General features: G+C 48.6%; 2 protein-coding genes across 2 annotated transcripts in view; one reads left to right on the top strand and one right to left on the bottom strand.

Annotated features, from left to right (window-relative positions):
• Positions 1 to 19924, top strand: part of LOC144138302 (tether containing UBX domain for GLUT4) — a 43978-nt gene that overhangs the window by 5535 nt on the left and 18519 nt on the right. The window contains exons 2-8 of the mRNA XM_077670508.1: positions 4519 to 4574; positions 6032 to 6244; positions 8536 to 8593; positions 12570 to 12643; positions 14118 to 14304; positions 16366 to 16590; positions 18354 to 18411. Of these exons, the coding sequence (XP_077526634.1) occupies positions 4519 to 4574; positions 6032 to 6244; positions 8536 to 8593; positions 12570 to 12643; positions 14118 to 14304; positions 16366 to 16590; positions 18354 to 18411 (871 nt within the window). The remainder of the gene's footprint in view (positions 1 to 4518; positions 4575 to 6031; positions 6245 to 8535; positions 8594 to 12569; positions 12644 to 14117; positions 14305 to 16365; positions 16591 to 18353; positions 18412 to 19924) is intronic.
• Positions 176 to 3680, bottom strand: LOC144138301 (lysosomal cholesterol signaling protein-like). The gene has a single exon (XM_077670507.1). It carries the CDS (start codon positions 3446 to 3448, stop codon positions 689 to 691), a length of 2760 nt encoding a protein of 919 aa, XP_077526633.1. The 5' UTR covers positions 3449 to 3680; the 3' UTR covers positions 176 to 688.

Genomic DNA, 19924 nt, shown 5'->3' on the forward strand with positions numbered 1-19924 from the left:
CTTTACATCATTACAGTGTGCATGTACGCAAAAGGATAATTGAAAATAAGGTTCGTGAATATTAATGTTTGCGGGTTTTCCGATGTGGTTCTGGCTTTGTATGTAATTGAGTCTAATTTTAAGGATGCAATGCGTCGTGTCAATGTCTTACGCTACCGCAGGTATCGGGCAAAGCATTGTATGGACTTCATTTATTTCATAAATACATCTTTGTTCTCTAAAGCTGAAGACGTTCGTTGTCCATAAGGCACTATGCTACTTTGCATAAATGCTATGTTTTCAGATCTTCTTTGACTGTTAAAATCCAAGACTTCTTTGGCCGTTCTGATCACTCAAACTTCCGCCATATTGCACGTAGTTTGTTTGCAACATGATTATTTACATAGTTTGGGACAGCTGTGTGCTGGCAGTCACGCTAAAATCAATATTTCTCTATTTTCGTTGTCTCCAAACTTGAGACGGTCAACACTTTCTCAACTGCCAGTCGTTGTCCTCTGCAGCCGTTCGTTTCCACGGTGGTGTTGTACTGTTCACTTGAGTAGCTGGCCCCTTCACAACCACTGAGATGCATTTGTGAGCAACGGCCCGTTGCTTCACACAGTATTGGTGAGATCTAGCTTTTTCTTCTGTGACTCGATGTTTCGATGCGTGACGGGCTGTTTCACTAAACGTCTCCTTGAAGACACGCTCACGACGGTATGTCTCCTCCGTCGTGCGTAGGCAGAAAGACGTACGTGTAGAGCTCGTCACGGAAGTGATGCCTCCCAGCCGCGTGCGCGATGACTCTTCCATCGAGGAGTCTTTTACCGTAGCGCGTGGCCTGCACCCTGTCTTGACACAGTCCGACAGCCATGAGCCAGTCGACGAGCTCTTTCCCCGCGAAGGCGAGGTGCAGCTCCGTGCCGTTCGGACCGCTCCGCGAAGTGCAGATGTCAGCGACGCACGAAGCGCGGTGGTAGATGTGGAACTGCGTGCATATCTGCCTCGTCTCGGGAGGCAGGTCTTCGAAGCTTGGGAGTGTCAGGGTGGTGACGTCCGGGCTTCTCCGTCGGCTGCACGTGACGTAGTACCAGAGGCTAGACAGCTTGTGCAGCAGCCAGCTGGCGTCGAGTCCGAAAACGAGGAACGTCAGCATGCCCTGTCCGTAGTTGAGGATGATGTCCACGAATTCGAGCTCTATCAGTATCCCCGTCGGAGCATCTGTGAGCAGGAGCTGCCAGAGAGACACGGCAAGTCCGATCACCATGGATACGCTGAGTAGGAGGACGAGCACCGTGTGCCGGAAGACTTGGTGCACGTCTTCGTCGGACTGTACCGAACTTTCCAGGTCCAGGACTTCGTCTGGGCGCTGTATCCTAAAAGCTGTGTGTTGGTTGTATGTGCCCACGAGGCTCATGCACTGCCTGACTTGCTCCTTGTCACAGTTGAACTCGGGTCCACAGAGCGGGTCCAAGGCGGCGCTTGGGGCGTGCCGAGCGGACGGACCGTCGAAGTCGAACCTGCTGGAGTTGACGGATCTAGAAGCTGCGAGTGAGGAAGAGCCTGACTTTGAAGGCTTAGCTTTGTGAATGTTCCGTCTGTGCTTGGGGCTGCTGAGGATGTCTTCGAGGTCCCGAACATTGTGTTCCTCATCGCTTGAGCAGTTAGCGCAGTCCTCGCAGTCTCCCGTGCATCCGTCTGGTTTGCGTTTCGTTTCTCCGTCGCTCCTCGTTCCCTGTAGTGGTAAGCTGGACGATGGTTGGTTCAAAGCACTGTCTACACTTGCCTGAACTGCAGTGCCCTGTTCGTCGTCCTCATCACTGTTGCCACTGAGCGGGGCGTAGTCTCTCGTCCTCAGCCGATACCTGTGCTGGACTATCAGACTGGCCATTGTGAAGAGAAGACTTGTTAGGAGTACAGTGACTGCCACGATTGCTTGAACGTCTCCAAACTGGAAGTTTGGGTCGGTGTCACCCAGCCTCGATCCCCTCTTGGGAATGCTCAAGCACAGGGCGAGCGCCACCAAAATCGACGACCCGAAACCAGTGATGGCAATGAGCCACCGTAGTCGGAGCACAAAGCAGAGGCTTCGCCAGTGCAGCAGGGCGAGCAGACCCGCCAGAAGCGCTGTCCAGATGCGGGATGCGAAGATGCCGGTGATAGACAACGCCGATTGGGCGTATGCCATAGGAGACAGTGGGTCACCGTAATTCGTGGCGACCCAGAGGATGCCTCCCACAGCCGTCACCAATTGGCAAATCACCAGGTAGATGGTGGTGCCGTGTGTCACTCTGCGGCGCTTGCGGAAGAGCACCACCAGAAGCCAGAGGCAGCAGACCGCGCTGACGGCACTGGAACTGACCATGGCCCGCCCCATAGTCGCGAAGAAGTCCTTGAGGCTGCGCTGCTTGATCTGGCTCATTGTAGCGGTGACGAAAATGAGCGGCGCCGAGATAAAAGTCCCCGCAACCATTGCCGTGGAGACGGCGGCCGTCGGGAGCTCGTACTGGGTGGCGAAGATGAACACGCTCGGTGCCATGGGCAGCATTCCGTAGAGGAAGCCGAAGTTGCTGAAGTCCTTCTGGTCGCGGGCCGAGCCTCCCGCCCACAGCAGGTTGACCAGCTCTCGCGTCACCAGCGGGGACGCGACGATTTTGGCGGAAACCAGCAGCACGGGCGTCAGCGCCGCGTACTTGTCCATGGTGCCCACTTGTCCGACCATGCTGAGACCGAGTAGATACAGCGCGGTGGCGATGAACGCGTCTCCCAGCGAGTCGAGGATTCGCTCGACGACGGACGGAAGAGCCGCTCCGGACGTGCTTACGTTCCAGATGATGGCCAGCGTGGGAGCGATGACTACGGGGTTCTTGGCGATGCCGGTTAAGGTCCCCAGAAAGCGGCGTCTCGTTCCCGTCGTCTGCTCAGTGTTGTCTTCGTGAGCGCGGCCGTACTCCATCATTAGGAAGCCGATCGGGTTGAGGAAGGCCAGCTGTATGGGGGCGACGAGGTAGAGGTAGTGGCTGAACGTGGGCTGCATTTTGTCGTAGAGGTGGACGATCAGCGGGTAGCCCAGGCCGAAGTCGTTGCTCTGCGATCCGGCGATGGCGTAGAGGCCGGCCTTGCCGAAGCTGGCCGGCCGCTGTACGAGCAGGAGTGTGACGGCGGCGACTGCGACGAAGATGACGCATTTTCCGAGAGCCACAGCGGCTAGGAACCTCCAGTTGACTTCGCCGAGCGCGATGGTGGCGAGCGACTTGAAGGCCGTCGCGGGCAGGGCGAAGTACGAGACGAACACGTTGAGGCTTCGCGTCTCAGCCGGACCGATGAGGCCGACGCGTCCGGAGAAATATCCGAGCAGGATGATGGCGAAGCACTGAATGAGGACGGGGAGGAGTTCGTTGTACACGATGTTTGTGTCGTCGCCCGGAGCAGCTGTTGTGGAGGTCGTCGGCAGCGGCGGCGGCTCCATATCGGAGAGCCTCGTTGTTGCGACTGGAGTAGTTCAAGTGCGACCCACTGCGCCCTTTTCCCCGGCCGGTGCGTCGTCACCGACGGTCGACAACGGGGTTATTTGATGGGTGCTGCCGCCGCCGCCACTTGATCGGACGCGCGGCCATGACCGATAGCCGTCGGCTCACGTCGCAGCACGGCCAGCAGCGGCCAGCCCGTTCGGAGTTTTGGGTGCGGCGGAGGAGAGGAGGTCCGTGCTACGCGGGCGGCTGGCTCGCGCCCTACGCGTCTTGCGGGCTTGCGACCGGCCCTCAACTCTGGTGACGCAAGCGTTGACGTCAAGGGACCTCCTCTCAGCGGATGCGCGGCGGGCTTTTTGAAAGCTGTTTTCATGAGTGCTGCTTATCTTTCGAACCGCCTTTGCGATAGCGGGCGCGGAGAGGAATAAACAAGCGACGCTTATCTTTGAACCCGTGCTTTTATAGACGGGGGGAAAGTAATTGTTGCGTAATAAAAATAAATACGGTCAGCCGTTTGGCCTTTCGTCACTCCGCTAATACAATGTCAACCTTTCCTTCCGTGTCTCGGTGATTAAGGAAGTTTGTTTGGAATGACACCTACGACCCTCACGTGTGTGTTTTGAACCCCGCCGTCATTTTCGGCTTCCTTTTACTGCCTGGAAAAACCCTGTTGTTACGCGAGCTTCCAGGCTACTTTGCTGAGTGGCTAAAGCTACATAATGGCCAGAAATAAAATGGATTATCGTAACTTTTTTTTTTATAACACTTTAAAAGTCGGTGTACTCGCCGGCGACCTGCCGTGAGTACTTAACAAACTGGTTGAGACATACCTTGCATTGTGTGGCGTTTGTTTGGTAGGCCTATTTGTGTTGTTTTTTTCTTTCTGCTCGCACTCTTTTGTAGTAATTCAGCCTAAGTTGTGGTATTGTAAAGCCAACGCGGCCTCTTTCAAACTCCTCTGTCCTGCCTTTAGGAGCTGGTAAATAAAACGGATGTTTCCTATCATGGCTGTATGCATCATGCCTACCACTTTGTTTGTTGTTGTTTACTGTTGTTTGTTTTGTTTCAGGTTCTGGAAGATGCCTGTAAAAAGCAGCGCCTTAATCCTGCTGAATACGAACTGTTGTGAGTGATTTTTCGCATTCTGCGCGGACTTTCGGGCACATTGATGCGAATAGTGTGGCATCCGGATTGTGTTAAATTTGCAAGTTTTCACCAGCTTGTGTCCCAGCTTCTTCATATGGTCTCGCATTCTCATAGTGTTGCTGTTTGATCACGTGCTATCAGTATTCACATTTTGGGTAAACTGACTCACTCTCCGATAGAATCTTTGCGTGGCAGACGTGGTTGGCTGGACTTCTTTTTTTTAGAAAATCAATTATTTTGCCCCCAAAAAAGCTTTCTCTTTCTGCTTTTTTCTTTCGTCCCCTACTCAGAGGCACCAATGAACATTTATTACCACCTTAAACATGAGATAGGCTTCGTCAGTGAGGGCCATTGAGCTGGAGTCATTGCAGTACAAAGGTGTTAGAAGTTACAAGTGTGTTACAAGTTAGTAATTGTTGCAAGTTCTACTTGGTCCCGTGCATCCCTATGTGCCTTCCCTTTTTTAGGAAGCAGGTGCTGCTGCAGCGGCGTGAAAGAAACAGGAATGCTGGATTGTGTCGTCCTGAGTGGTTATTCCAGGGCCGGAATTAGTTTGTGTCATGTTTTTTCCAAAACTACTTTTTCGAGTGTGCGGCTGAAACGAAGCCTACGCAGGAAGTGGCAGCCACGTTACCCATAGAGTACCATACTAATATACATATTGGAGGGGAATTTGTCGCTACAATCGTGCGCCATCAAGGGCACCACCATAACAGGTAGCAAAGAGCTCTCCTACTTTGCTAAGCTTGCCACATGGCTCTTTTTCGTTCTTGGAGCTCCTTCTTGCTCTTGGAGCCAAAATGAAAAGTTTGTCTTGCATGAGCCCTTTGAAAAATCCCTGATGAACAAATCTATTGGAGCTTTACTTTTGTATGTATTAAACAACTTTAAATATTCTTTTACGATAATATTGTTTTTTTTTTTTTTTTTGCAGACGCAGAATTTTTTAGTTCGTTGGCGAGCCATGCCAAGGTCAAGTGGAACGTTCCTACCTGTACATGACAGAACACTCGCTGAAGCGTGGCTCGTCCAGATACTAGTAGCGCCAGGTTTCCGTCTGGTACATATATATTAGTAGGAAACTATGGAATTACCCAGGCACGGGCTGTGGCTCAGGATAGATACTTGTGAAGTGCGGGATATTGTGTTGCTGAGCCCAAGAGTGCGGGTTCGATTCCCGGCCATGGCAGCCTCTTTTCTGATGGAGGCGAAAAGCAAGAACGCCCTTGTGTATGAGATTTCGGCACACGTTAAAGATCCCCAGGTGGTCCAAATTAATCTGGAGCCCTCCACTACGGCGCGCCTCATCGCCTGCGTTGCGTTGGCACGTTAAACCCTACAATCAAATCATGAAGTGCGGGACAGTTCTTTTAAAGTGCTTTCGAACCCGAAAGTGTAGACTGAAAGTGTCCACCCCTGCCCCCTTCTTGCACCAGCCACCGTGAGCGGCGCCTCAGCCACCAGCTGCCGGTGTCCTTCAGTAATCTTCCCAACCATGCCGAGGTGGAGCTGCGCGCCACGGGCCACCGGCGGGCGGCGGCCACCAGCGTCGAGATCTGCCTGCAGCTCGAGTCTGGGGAGCGGCTGGTGGCGCCCTTCCCGGCCACCGCCTCTCTGCTCGACGTGGTGGCCCACTGGCCAGACAAGACGTGAGCACCGCATCCCCCCCGGTTCTTCTAAAGAGCACTGACGCGAAATATATATATTTTTTGCTGCTATGGGTGCCTACAGGCCTGGTAATCACAGAATGGCACACTAGACGGTCAATAGCAGCGCAAATAATTATTTAAAGCCTCGTTTGTTTGTGTCGGCCTCGGTTTTCATGAAATTAATACCAACACGGCCACCATGACAGGACGGCGCTCTTAATGTCGCTATACTTGTCGCACCACGGCTGGTCTGGACACGTGCGCTGGGGCGAGTGGGAGCTTCAAAACCGGCTGTGGTCGCATGCGCCTTGACAGCATGACGTCATTCCCAGAATGGTGATGTGATACACAAGGTGAAGCAGCTTGTGGCAACAGCAGCCGGTGCCTTGGCTACATCGCGGGAGTCCCGACGTCGCCAGTTTGGGCAATTGACCAGAGGCGCTGATTGCGTCATGCTGATGCCAGTGTCGAAAGGGTATCCAGTCTAGGCTTTCTCATGCATTCGAAGGTTAATATTGATTTAAAATACGTTATACGGAACACTTACCATTGAAGCTTCCTGGAAGATATCTCCGCGTACAAGGGAAACTGTTTGCATAATTATCTCAGCTTTTAAATTTCGTGTCAGTACTCCTTTTAGGAAAAAGCCTTAGATGCCTCATTTAAACGCAAAAAGTGGCCGTGGATGTTGCCATCTTTATCGTCAACACGAAGGGCACCAAAACGGCCACCAGTGTAAAAAAAAAATCAATTGGGTTCGTGTGGGATTTGAACCCCGGGTCGCTGCACAGCACAAAGGTGTGCTAACCGTGGCACCAATTCAGCACCCTGCCAGAATAGAATAAAAATTAGTCGGGGTGGTTCCCTTCAAAAGTGAAGAAATGAAAGCTAAGAGATGCAAACGGGATGAAGCAGTGAAGAAGTCTTCGATAATCACTTGGCTTTTTTTACCTTCAAAGCACGTAAGCAGACTTGTTAAAGAATTTTTATTTAACAGCGTCACGGTGCCGTACGGTGTTACGAGAAAAAAAAATACACAGAAAAAATGCTGAGTGCACGTGAGCGTGTGCCTCGTGAAGAGCGCCTGGCGTCGGCCAACTCGACCTTTGAGGACACTCTGCCCAGCGTTCGGGGCGTAACCTCTCGCGGGCTGTTCGCTTTGCCAGTTCACGTGCGTTTGCGCCAGAAGTGGGGAGCGCAGACGTTGAGTTCACGATACAGACGCCGAGTTAGCAAAGCCGGTTGCCACGGATTCGAATTTCAGTATGCACCACCAACTAGCCCAAACCACCATTCTAGCGGATTCTAGCATGTGATAACGCGGTCCACTTTGGGAGAGATGCCAAAGGCTGCGGACAAAACGATCCGAGCGTGCCAGTCACGGAGAACTTTCAGCGGCAAGTTCGGAAACCCGTGCGAGGGGCAACAGCCGACGATGAGAGAGGGGCCACCGGCTCTGCCGTTTCTCCAGCCTTGCACCACTAATACAAACTGTGCCAATTCTTTTTTCTTTCTTCCCCTGTGGTCGGGTGAGCCTGGCATAAAAAATGCACTGCGGAGTACAGGAGCAACTCCGTAATACTTGCCGAGAGAGAGTTTGATTATCATTTAATTCAGGGAAAAATAGCGCAAAAAAAGGCGGGATACACTCATCCTGTTGTCTTCTTCCTTGTGGCTTTTCCACGAGGAGTTCCTGTTTGGAGTTCCTTGAGGAACTCCAAACAGGAAGTTTTTATTCACTCCTGTACATGGTGCAGTCGCGTGTTAGTCACCAAATTGCCTTCGTATCAGTGGTGTCGGCTTTTGATGCTGACAGCTATGGTGCTGTACATTGAAACCCAATTTCAATCTTCTGCTAAAAAATTCAACTGGGTACTGCTACTGGATGCATAAAAATGCTTAGCAATATACGAGATGCCTACTGGCTACCTGAGAAGCATTGTGCATGTATCGATGAAGTTAAATGGCTGGTTGGGTTTTTATTGAGGTGTTTGTGGCTACTGCTGGTTACTCATTTTGCAACTATAGTGTTGTAATTATTCGAAGCAACTGATTGTTCGATTTGTACTATTCGCCTTGAAGGCAGAAATTAGTATAACCGTGTGCCTAAGGGCGGCTGAGGCCTAGAGTTCATTTGGCCCGGTCATGGTGAATGACAGCTTTTATTTGAGGGTTACCTGGCGTACTACAGCCTCGGCCAAAAAGTCGCTCAAGTGTTTTTATTGCACTGTTACTTCTGCATAACTGTGCTGCAACTACACTCTCTCTCTCTTCTCTCTTCTCCATTCAAGTGGCATCCACGACGCAAGTCAGAAGATGGACCTGGTCTGCGTGTACATGAGGAAAGAGGTGGGGGCGCGCATTTTTCAGTTTCGAGTTTTCATAATTTCTTGCTGCTGCTGTTGCGTTGCTGACTTTTAGATTTTTGTAAAGCTCTCCGCCTATGGGGCAGAAAGTTGGAGGCTCACTAAAAGGGTTCAACTTAAATTGAGAACGACTCAGCGGGCAATGGAGCGGAAAATGATAGGTGTAACATTAAGGGACAAGAAGAGAGCGGAGTGGGTCAGGGAGCAAACTGGTGTTAAAGACATATTATTAGAAATTAAGAAGAAGAAATGGACGTGGGCAGGGCATGTAATGCGAAGGCAAGATAACCGCTGGTCATTAAGGGTAACAGAGTGGATCCCTAGAGAAGGCAAGCGTTGCAGGGGGCGGCAGAAAGTTAGATGGGCAGATGAGATCAAGAAGTTTGCGGGGATAAATTGGTCACAGGTAGCACAGGACCGGGGTAATTGGAGAATAATGGGAGAGGCCTTTGCCCTGCAGTCGGCGTAGATAGGCTGGTGATGATGATGATGAAAGCACTCCAGTGAAACCGTGCTGTGGGATTGCACTACTACGATTGCAGTCAACGACGGGGTGTTATTAGCATTAAAGTTTGGCACAAACACTCTTGCGACTCTTAGCTGACCCCTTTCCCCAAAAGAAAAGTTTGCCTGCTTGTTAGCAACCAAGGTAGGAAATAATGTACATTTTGGTGTAAAAATTGCACTTTATATATTCAAGGCATCGCACATTTTTTTTATTGCGTGTAAGCTTGGAAGCTTTGGTGAGTTTGTGTGCCAGAAGTGGAAAACGGGGCAAATGAATGAATACACGCGAGAAAGGAGGACATCGACCATCGCTTCATGTATTTTTACAATGCCAAACGCATCGGCCCAGACCGGCCAACCAAGCCCTCTCTTTCTACTCCGGTCACTCTCCCCCAATCTGTAGCCTTCCCAGCGCTGTAGTCACGTGACCGGTTCCTATCGGGGCGACGCGTGATGGAAAGCGGTAACGTTGGCAAAACGTGCTCTGCCGCGGCTCAAAAATCTAAAAAATCGGTTGCCTTGGCAACCAGGCATAAGCTGCTCTCGAATTCAGTTACGGTTGGGTGATCCTGGTTCAGATCAGGGCCCCACCTTACGACATGTGGGCACTGCAGGCGTACCACTCACTCCCATTGGGAAGCGCGCGATGCGTTTGGCATTGTAAAAATACAGGAGGCGATGCGTCGACACTGCCCCGACTTATAACTGAAAGTTTATTGTGCTATGGGCAGTGTAAATATTGTAAGGCGAAAGCAGACTGGCACAAGGGAACTCGGAGACTTCGCAGAACGAGGCTCGACGATGATAATTATGCACAAATGAGGATTATAATGGGTATGTACAGGTGAGAGATTGGTCCCACCAGCGAAAAGCAATTAATTCATTTCCATAAGCCCTCTGATGCTACCAAGACACCAACAAACACTCACAATATCAACAACCACTAGAGGAAGAGCGATGTTGTAAAGACGCAAAACATAAAAACCATGATAACCGGTATTGGCGGTGAGCGCGAACACAGGCGGCGCTGCGAAGCGCGCCTCCGTGACGTCAGCTTAGGGATTCTCGCATTTGTCGTCTGCTTCACTCAGGATCGCTCTCCCTGCTGTTTCTTTGCGCTAGGTCAACGTCTGATGCTTGTCCGCACCAGAATTGGCGTGTGGGTAACTTTTTATCATAATAATAGGCTTAAAATCGCATACACTAGCTCATGGTGTCAATTAAAGTATAGTTTTGGATACCGCTACGGGAGAAACATTGCCGGCGCCACCCCATTCCTTGCGAAGCCGGTCCTGTGCGGAGCGCGAAGAGTCGGAGCTAGGCGTCAGCTTCTCATGTAAGCATTCGAACAAAAGGAACAGTCAGCTGCTAATAACCGACAACAGCGAAAATGGAAGACCAAAACAAATTCTAGGCCTTCAGGGCTGTCGGCTTTGGCAGGAGGCATCACGATTCCCGGTAATCATATGTAAGGTAAAACAGTTTTTGCAACCTTGCCGAACGCTCGAACGCGTTTTGTCACATCACTTTACGTTGTCAAGGCATGAAAGTTTGCCGATATGCACTATAGACGGCAAAAACTGCAGGTTGAGTTCCAAATAACCCAGTGTGTATATACGCGCGTGCTGATTCTATACCAGGCATCTAACCAGTATGGAAGTTTATTGAGCAAAACGAGTCACGTCTTCGTTAAATTTATAGTAACACATATATGTTTGTTAAGACCTGGAGGGATATTTCGGAATATTTTGCACAGCCATATCTTCCCGATATTCGGATATGCGTTATAGGAAAACTGCACTCAAGAGGAGGAGGAGGAGTAAGGGGAGGAGGGGAAAACTTTGTCTAACAATTAAATCGATCTGGTTAGTGGGCCGGGTACTCAGTCCAGGACAAGAGAGTAAAAGTAATTTTCTTCAAATCATAGGACGCCATTCCGAGTAGAATAGGATTTGTTCTTCGCGCCTGGAAGAGTTGAAAAGCAATAAAGAGCTACTTGGAATTCTTCTTCGGTTTCGAGTCTTGTAATATATGCAGGTATACGATTTATTACGTTAGTTAGCGAGTATATCATGCCTTCAACACCGTAATCATGTTATCATTGTTCGAGTTGAGAGTCAGTTCGTTATGATAACGATATAATTACGATAGAAATTCGGAGCACAAAAGCCGCTTTCGATATACTGTGGACCACGTTGTTTAGGGCGCGATCGCGGTGGCATAGCACAAACCTTCTCATTGTATTTGCACGTGAATAAACAAAGCACACTGCGGATATGCACCTTCTTGCACGCAGCCGTAATGAAAGCCAATTTGTGATGAAGGGAATGTATGCCATACAAAATGAAGGAAATATCCGCACGACCTTTGTGAGGCTCCCAAACATCCCGCAACCTCCCAATAAGAAGTTGAGGACGGCGCAGAAAAAATAATGCGTTGGGCAGAAAAAAACAAGCAAGAAACATTAATCCGATACAAGACAACAACTAAAGAAACAGAAGAAAGCCGCTTTATTTCCTGCTGTGCGATGAGCGTGTAGAGGCCAGTGCTTGGTACGTAGTATTAGACTGTTGAGTCTTCATAGGAGCATCTAAAAAATACTGCAGGGAAGCCTACGCATTTTGAATACTCTAGAAGCTCTGATCGCTGATCCTCGCGAGTAAGAAATAAAGGACGAGTTACACACGATCTTCTGACCGATACTCTGAAGAAAGTTGTTCTCGATCTCTTCGTGTGTTGCAAACTTGCGGGGGATACGGCTTCAAATTATTCAGATGCGTCAGAAGCTGGAAAAATAACTGAGTCGCTAGAAATACGCTTTTTAACGCACTACAGCAACGAAGCGGGCGATTTCTAGCCCAGGCACTGTTGCCCCTCACAAGCGGAGTGTAGCAGACGACAGCGGCGCGAATCCCTAAGCCGACGTCAGAGCCAGGGGGCGCCACTCAAAGATCTCACCGCCAATAACAAAACATTGCTCAGACAGCACTCACAGCTACGTCATTTGTGGGTCTTGACCGCAATGGCTTGTTAACTGCTCCTGTCTGTCGGCCTGCGATAGAGCAGCGAGCTGCGTGCATTTTTGCTTTCTATTGATGTCGCAATCTCTAGACAGATTGGGCAGCTCTCTGTGTCAGTATATGGTGAATGCGTCATTGTATGACCCCTGTGAAGGAAAGTTTGACATCCACCTAAATGCAGCCATACGGCTACAAAGCAGTGGTCTCATACGGTTAAGCAGTGGTCCCGGGTTCGAATCCTAGACCAGGACGAATTTTTCTTCAACTGCGAAGTTTCTGAGAAAGCTGTATAGCTTTCCTTTGTAGCCGTATGGCTGCATTTAGGTGGATGTCAAACTTTCCTTCACAGAAACTTACTCCACCTTGGGGATTTCCCCTAAATCTGGTCGATTGTATGACCCCTTGTATTCTTCGACATCCCCTCCCTTGCAGATTGTCGGTGTGGAACAGTTGCGAGACACGACCCTCCAGAAGTTGGGCCTGACCAGTGGCAAGGCAGCAATCAGGTACTGGGACCTCCTTCGGCGAGCTGTGGCCTCTCTCTGGGAGCTCTCCAAGCGTGCGCAGTGTTTAACAATGTCAGTGCGGTCATGAAAAAAGTGTCGCATTAAACGTAAAGCTCATTGCGTTGGCTCGGTTGCAGAGGCATTCTGCTGATGGGGGCAGGTACACTGGTGGTTCAATTCTGGGGGGCCATTGTGGCTGTATTTGTGATGGAAATAACATAAGGCTATTTGTGGGTGTAGGAACTCTGTGCCGGTTTAAGAACATGAAGGTCGGGTTCAAGGGTGTTTCAGGGGTCACCACAAACAATGTTGCGCAGCCAAAGCGTCGAGGTATTTTTACCTGGGATTAGAAACCTGGTTTAGTTGAAGCACTGTTGTGCCGTAACTTTGTAAACCTCACTGTACCACTAAAAAAAAATAGTGAAAAGTGGGTGTGCCGATATAAGTTGCTGAAGCTAACATAAGCTGAACACCTGTCTTGTTGAACCTGGTACTGGCAAATATGAGTGCCTCTAATAGCTTATGAGCTGGCACAGTGGCTAAGGCGTCGTGTTGCTGAGCGCAAAGACGTGGGTTCAATCCCGGCCGTGGTGGCCGCTTTTCTGATGGAGGCGAGAAGTGAAAACACCTGTGCCGGCGGCCACTTTTCTGATGGAGGAAAAAAGCAAAATTGCCCGTGTGTATGAGATTTCGGCACTCATTAGGGATCCCCTGGCGGTCAAAATCAATCCAGAGCCCTCCACTACGGTGCGCCTCATTGCCTGTGTTGTGTCGGTGTGTTAAACCCCAGAATCAATCAATCAATCAATCAATCAATCAATTAATTGTTCAATCAATCAATCAATCAATCAATCAATCATTTGTTCAATCAATCAATCAATCGTTCGTTCAATCAATCAATCAATCAATTGAGAACATCCGTGTGTGTCACGACTTCGGTGCACGTTAAAGGTCCCCAGATAGTCAAAAATTAATCCGGAGCCCTTCTTTATGGTACACCTCGCAGCTCAGGTGTGGCTTTGGTGCGTTAAGCCCCAAAATCAATCCAGATCAATAGCTTCTGCCAACTGCAGCTCCGTAGCAGCCTTGCTCAACCGTATTGTGGCATTTGTGCTGCCCTGGCCTCGCCTGTCCTGTCTCAGCTCAAGCAGGGAAGGGGAGAGGGGTGTGTGAGCAGATGCTGGTCAAACTGGAATGCAGCATGTTCAGTTCAGCACTGTCTGGAATGCAGCACGTTCAGCGCTGGCGTGTGTACGTACATTGCTGGGTTGTTGCAGTCATTCCCCCGCTACCTCAGAGGAACTCCTCCGGAGCAGCTCCAAGGAGTTCCTCGTTGAACTTGAGACCGCTTTGAGTGTTCTTCATTCGGTAAACACAAAATGGGCAGCGTAGAAGCTAACATAGCAGAGGTGGCTTTCAAAGGGCAGCGAGCACGCGTTGCGCTACATTGTGGCCGTGTGGCCTTCCTCTTCAGGCTGCTGTGCAGGCCCAAGGGGGGTGTGGTGGAGCAGGCCCACGTTAGCCGACACTTTGCAGTGCCCTTCAAGAAGGAGGCCAAGAGCAAGAGCCCGCCCCGGCCGGCGCAGCCGACGTCCCCGAAACAGGCACGGCCGGCCACCGGGCTGCAGTCGACGCCACGCTCCAAGTCACCACCCCCAGAGGTCAGTCAGTGCTAGGGGTTCAGTCAAGGGTTCACCCAGAGTTTGGACATAGAGTAAACCTCATTATAACGAAGCAGTATTGGGACAACAAATTACCTCGTCATATCTGATATTCATTGTAACAGTAGAGGTAAAAATAGACTTTAAGAAATTGAAAATCTGGCTTGCGCAACAATACTTGATAAAAGAATGCATTTTTTTAGGCTTCGAATCCACAGTAAGCAGGGGAACCCTTACCTTTCTCCTTGTTGCATTTCGAGCTCAATGAACCGGAACGCGAGTACGTGAAATTACAGCAGAACAAAGTTCACTTGACAAAACGGGCCTACGTCCTTCTTTATTTGCTGAAGGATGTGATCTTCGTCTGGTGGCTACTCACAGCACTGAGCAGGATGAAGCTTTCCACAGTGTCCACGAACAAAAGGGCCTTTATACTTCTGCAGTTTCGGACTACGGGGGTTTTTCTAAGTAGCTTCTTAGACTACTGGTCAAATATTTCTTCTTTTAATCTGATATCGCGCGTGGCTTTCATGGTGTCAGTTTTTTAAGTGTCGCTGAAATAAAGTGCGACCAAGTGAAGTTTGCATTTAGCACTCTATAGCCAATAATTCACTATATCAGTGTTCGTTATAATGAGGTTCAACTGTAATACAACAGCGCAGGGCTAGGAGTTTAGCAATATTCCCATAGAGCCGAAATGGATACGTGCGGGCGCAAGGTAGAGTGTCCGATGATTGAGCTTGCTGTGGTGGCTAATGGATACGCTCTGAGTTTGCTGAAAAGAATATTCTCATAGCTCCCCGAGCATAATTTTTGCAGAAAACGTCTTTGGACAGTGCGCAACACCCTTGTCTATAACACTGAGTTTAACTTGAACTGGTTATCTCTCAAAACTGCGGACTGAAACTTGTCACCCAAAATGTCGAGGTCAAAATATATGGTCAATACTTCAGAATGACACAATAGTTTTCTTCAAATGTTTTTCCGCTAAGGCAAGATAAGGCTATAAGTACGAAACCGGTGTTTAGACAAGGGTGTTGCCCTCTGTGCTATTCGATGGGAGCGCATAATGTCAGGCCTCAGCACACGTTGGCAAGAGAGCTGCATAATGTGGTAAAAGGGTGTTGTTTGGCGATTTTGGCCTTATCTGGTTTTGGCTGCGGAACTAGTGATCCAAAAAATTCAGCAAAACTCGAGGGGGACACTGGTGCTGTCGTTTTGAGGAGAAAAGAAAGGGTGTGTTTGTGAAAGCGAGGCTGTTTGTTATTTTACGGTGCATTAAAGTTAAATGTAGCGAATTTTACATCACCCCCCCTGATGTGAATGAAACAAAAAACGAATTTTTGTGCTATGATTTCATTACTCAAAACCTGAAAGCAAGTTCCCTAGAGGCTTCCTCTTGTTGCTGTCTCGAGTTCTTACACAATTCTGATTCCAAGTAACAAGCACTAGACTCACTTTGCACTACCACTTATCCGGAAGTTTGATTGTTGTGCAATTGTGACAAGCGTCTCGTTTACCTTAGGCAGAAGCTACTAAACGTAGAATAAAATTAGCCTTACACACATGCACTCACATACACAAAAGAATCTAGTGCTATACTTACGTGTATAAAGGTTGACACCGCTTTCACAAGGCCAGGAAACAGAAGTGAGGAGCTGACGTATACACGTGTCAATTTATGATTAGATACATTTTTCTCAACTCCAAACTTTTTCATTTCAATTCAGAGCACAGAGCTAGGCTAATTGCTTGACACTTCTTCATAACTAATGCAACAAGAAAAAAGAAAACAATGACGTGCAGCACGAACAGAACGCTGTACCTCACCCAATCGTCATGTTCATTAGAAACGTCTTCTTATGGGTAGTTCCAAAAGAGGCATTATCACGAGCAACCACTGGTGACAACTATTAGATTGAACGTCTTGCCTTGAAATGATTTCACTCCACTGTCTGCACTTCTGTGGCAGGCTGGCTTGATCATTGTTTATCAAACTTTGCAAGTGGGGTGACGACTTACACGCGTATGGCGTTTTGGCACGTTGTTCATCGAGTGCAGAAACCTCCGGCTGCCAAGCCCACTGCTGTCCACACCCTCGCCGACCACGCCAGGCCGTCATCTCCGCAAAACGTCCCTGGAAGGTCCCCAGCGCCAAGTCACCCTGTGGCATCTGCGAGTGAAAATGCCGCAGCCCCCAGGGCTTGCGTCAGCCCTCCACTGTCTTCGTCACCGCCCAAGAAGAGGGCCGAGGCAGCCGTGGTGCGTGAGGAGGACATCAAATACGTGAGTCGTTTGATTGGATTAAATTAGATTTATTTATTTATTTATTCATTCATTCATTAATTCATTCATTTATTCATTCATTGATTGATCGATCAACTGGCTGATGATTGCCTGACTAATGGTCGATTTATTGGATTGATTGATTGATCAATCAACTGACTGATGGGCTGGTTGATTGTTCGGTTGATTGGCTGACTGATAGTTGACTTGCTGGCTGATTGACTCATGTTTGACTGATGGTCGATTGTCTGACTGATGGTTCATTGATTTATTGATCATTGATTGATTCCTGCCTGGGCATGCCAGGTCTCGCTTTTACGTTTCACCATTCGCACCGAAAAGGCTGCGTAAAAGGGAAGTGGGTTAGGCTGGAAGTGCGGTCAGCGCACGTAATATGCAAAAGATAAGACGAGAGGAAAAGGAAAAGCTATCTAGATAGAATGGGTGCAGTGTGGCATGTGGGAGTGGTCGATATAATTAGATTGAATTCTGAAGGCCGTTAATCATGCAGCTGAGTGCGCAAAATGTTTCATGATTAATGTGCGACACTGTGTCACCAAGCAGCGAATTCCTGATAACTGTCGCCCTAAAAAGAAAAGAGAGTTGTTTGTTAATGATGGCGGGCATGGGCGTCAGCAGGATTTTATCTTGAGGGGGGCAGAACCATTGTTTCGTGAAGAAAGAGGCAGAGGGCATGGGGGGAGGGTGTACAAGTGCTGGGGTAGCTTGGGTGGGGGGAGTGTCGCTTTTGCATTTGCACCTCCCTGCCGACGCCCATAATAGGCAGTGCTTGGTTCTGGGGGTTGGATGACTGGGGACACATTCTTAGCAGCAGTCTTCTTTAGTGAAACGTGACTTGTTTTTGGGGGGTTAGTGGAAAGTGAGAAAAAGACAAGCAAGAGGTTTGTCAGCCGCCAGTTCTTATTAGGAGCCTGAGGGGCTTCTTTGAGTGGTGTGTTTACTGAAGCTTGATGCAGTGGGCGGTGCAGTTGTGGGTGATACTGAGTTGTCGGGTGGATATGACTATTCCCCACAAGCTTTCACTGCTAGTACAAGCCATAAGGAAGAAATCGGCAGTAGAATTAGCCCAGGCTGGGGTGACTTCATGAAGCACTTTGAAGTAATGGACTGAAGGTCGCCTAAGCCACTTCCAAGGACGGTATACAAGCAGTGTGTACTTCCGGGGTGCTTGCGAGGCAGAGATTTGGGCTCTTATTAAGCACCCGAAAGAAAACATAAACAAGCTGCACCGCAGTGAAAAGTGTACACCTGTAAACGATGTCAGTCCGCTGTAGACTGATAGGCAGCCAATTACTATGGTGTGCATGCACTAAACAATCACTATGCGCTAGATCTACGTAGAAAAATAGCGCCATCCAATAGACTGCACAGAGCCGCCACTGAAAGGCCCAGCTGGGATTCTGTATCTGGAAAAAAAATTTATGAGATGATTAGAGAGATCATGATTGTACGAGAGTTTGACAAGAGCGACAAAACGTCCCTCATGTCAAAGTACTAACCAATTCTCTGCCCAAGCCATTTGGAGGGCTTGCCTGGGACGCCTTCAAAGTACATATTAGTAAAAAAGTGTGGTTTCCTGGGCAAGTTGGCCAGTCATGGCAAAATTGAGCACTGGAGGGCTGAGGGACACAGAGTATATGGGACACAGCGCTTTGTCTACTGTGTGCGTCGCTCACTGCTCCTGCGTTTAATTTCCACACGATTAAAAAAACCTCTTTCTAATCTCTCTGTCATCTTTCTAGATTGGCGAGCGGAAAGCTGTGCTGTTCAACTTGGAGCATTGTCCACCATTTGTTGCGGGTAAGCACTCCTTTGTTTTTCGTCGTCTTGGAATTTTTGTTTCCTTCTCACAATTCAGGCAAGCCTTCTTCTGATGAAATGCACTGCCCTGGCTGGGTGGCATTCTGCTATCATGGTTACAGTTGCGGGTTCAGTACCCGTCATAGTGTCTTGTTTTTGTTGAATGGAAAAGCGAAAATGGAGACACAGATGACACTACTAGTGCCTGGCCTGTCATTTTGTGGCCTGTCTTTTGATGCTATCGCCTTCTATTTCGTGCAACCGACACAGTAGTCGTATACATCTTGGTAATTATAGGAAGAAAAGTAGTACTACTACGTAAAGCACCCTGGTGGTCTGTGTTTAGCCGGAGTCCTTTACACGGTGTGCTTCACAGGCCAGGTGTTTCTCCAAGGTGTCAAACCTCAATTAAAACTTTCCTAATCTTTGCATTGGGAAACTAGAGTCTGCTGAAGTTTTTTTTTAAATGAGAGCAGATACACTTGAACTGAGACAACCTGCATGGGTTACAACAATAAACCACCTAGAAGCATCTACTGTGCAGCAATGGGGTGTCACATTGCATTCAGTTTAGCTTTCTGCTTCCGTTAAAAAGGACAATGAAGGAAAGGGCAAAAATGTCTGTTTTTATCAGCTTGAAAGTGTAGACAGCATTACGCATGTGCTGAGAGAGACAGAAAACAAACTTTACTTAGCAACTCAAGTGCAAGTCGCGGCATTGTTGTGACTACTAATTATACAAAATTTTTTTCACGCAAGGAAAGTGCCCTTTCATTGCACTCTTAGTTGAATTTGGTTGTGCTGGTTGCGGTAAAAATTCTGTTGGCTCATATCATAACATTCAACCCGTGGAAAGAAATATAAGCGCTGAGTAACAGTAGACCAGGTTACCATTACAGATGTGAAGGCTGAAATTTGAGCATCGTAAACAAACAGCAGACGGACTCTCCATGTCTAAATGAGACATATGCTTTTCTTTTTTGAGGTGTTGATCTTTCAAGTGTGCAAACATGCTCTCTTGATAATGCAATTCGTTACATGAATTATGTCTAGTGTCACGTGCACAGGCTTAAAATGCTACCACCCCTGCCTGGGAGGAAGAGGGTGATGCCTTACATTCGTCGCACCTTCCCGAATATATTGTTTTTGAATGAACTACCTGTTATAGGCCGCTGCTTCGTAGTGAAGTGAAGAAATGCTTGAACGTAGATGCACTGTGTACCTAAGTCAACACTTCACGAACTTCAGTGTCTAATTTGAAGAGAGATAGAAAAAAACTGCGGACACCATTGAAGCCCTTGGTGATAAGCTAATAGGTAAAAAGCACTTTACCCTTGCTTTGTTTCCAGTGTTTGCGTGCTCTTTATCATCAACCTTCACTCTCGTACAAAGCAGGAAGTTTGCTATCTACCCATTGCAGCAGCAAGGCAAATTTTACTGTGACAATTTTTACCCTCTCTCTCTCTCTCTCTCTCTCTCTCTCTCTCTCTCTCTCTCTCTCTCTCTCTCTCTC

Source organism: Haemaphysalis longicornis, unplaced genomic scaffold, assembly GCF_048455015.1.
Source record: "Haemaphysalis longicornis isolate Haplotype H1 unplaced genomic scaffold, Haemaphysalis longicornis Haplotype H1 scaffold_5, whole genome shotgun sequence".
NCBI classification, from domain to species: Eukaryota; Metazoa; Arthropoda; class Arachnida; order Ixodida; family Ixodidae; genus Haemaphysalis; species Haemaphysalis longicornis.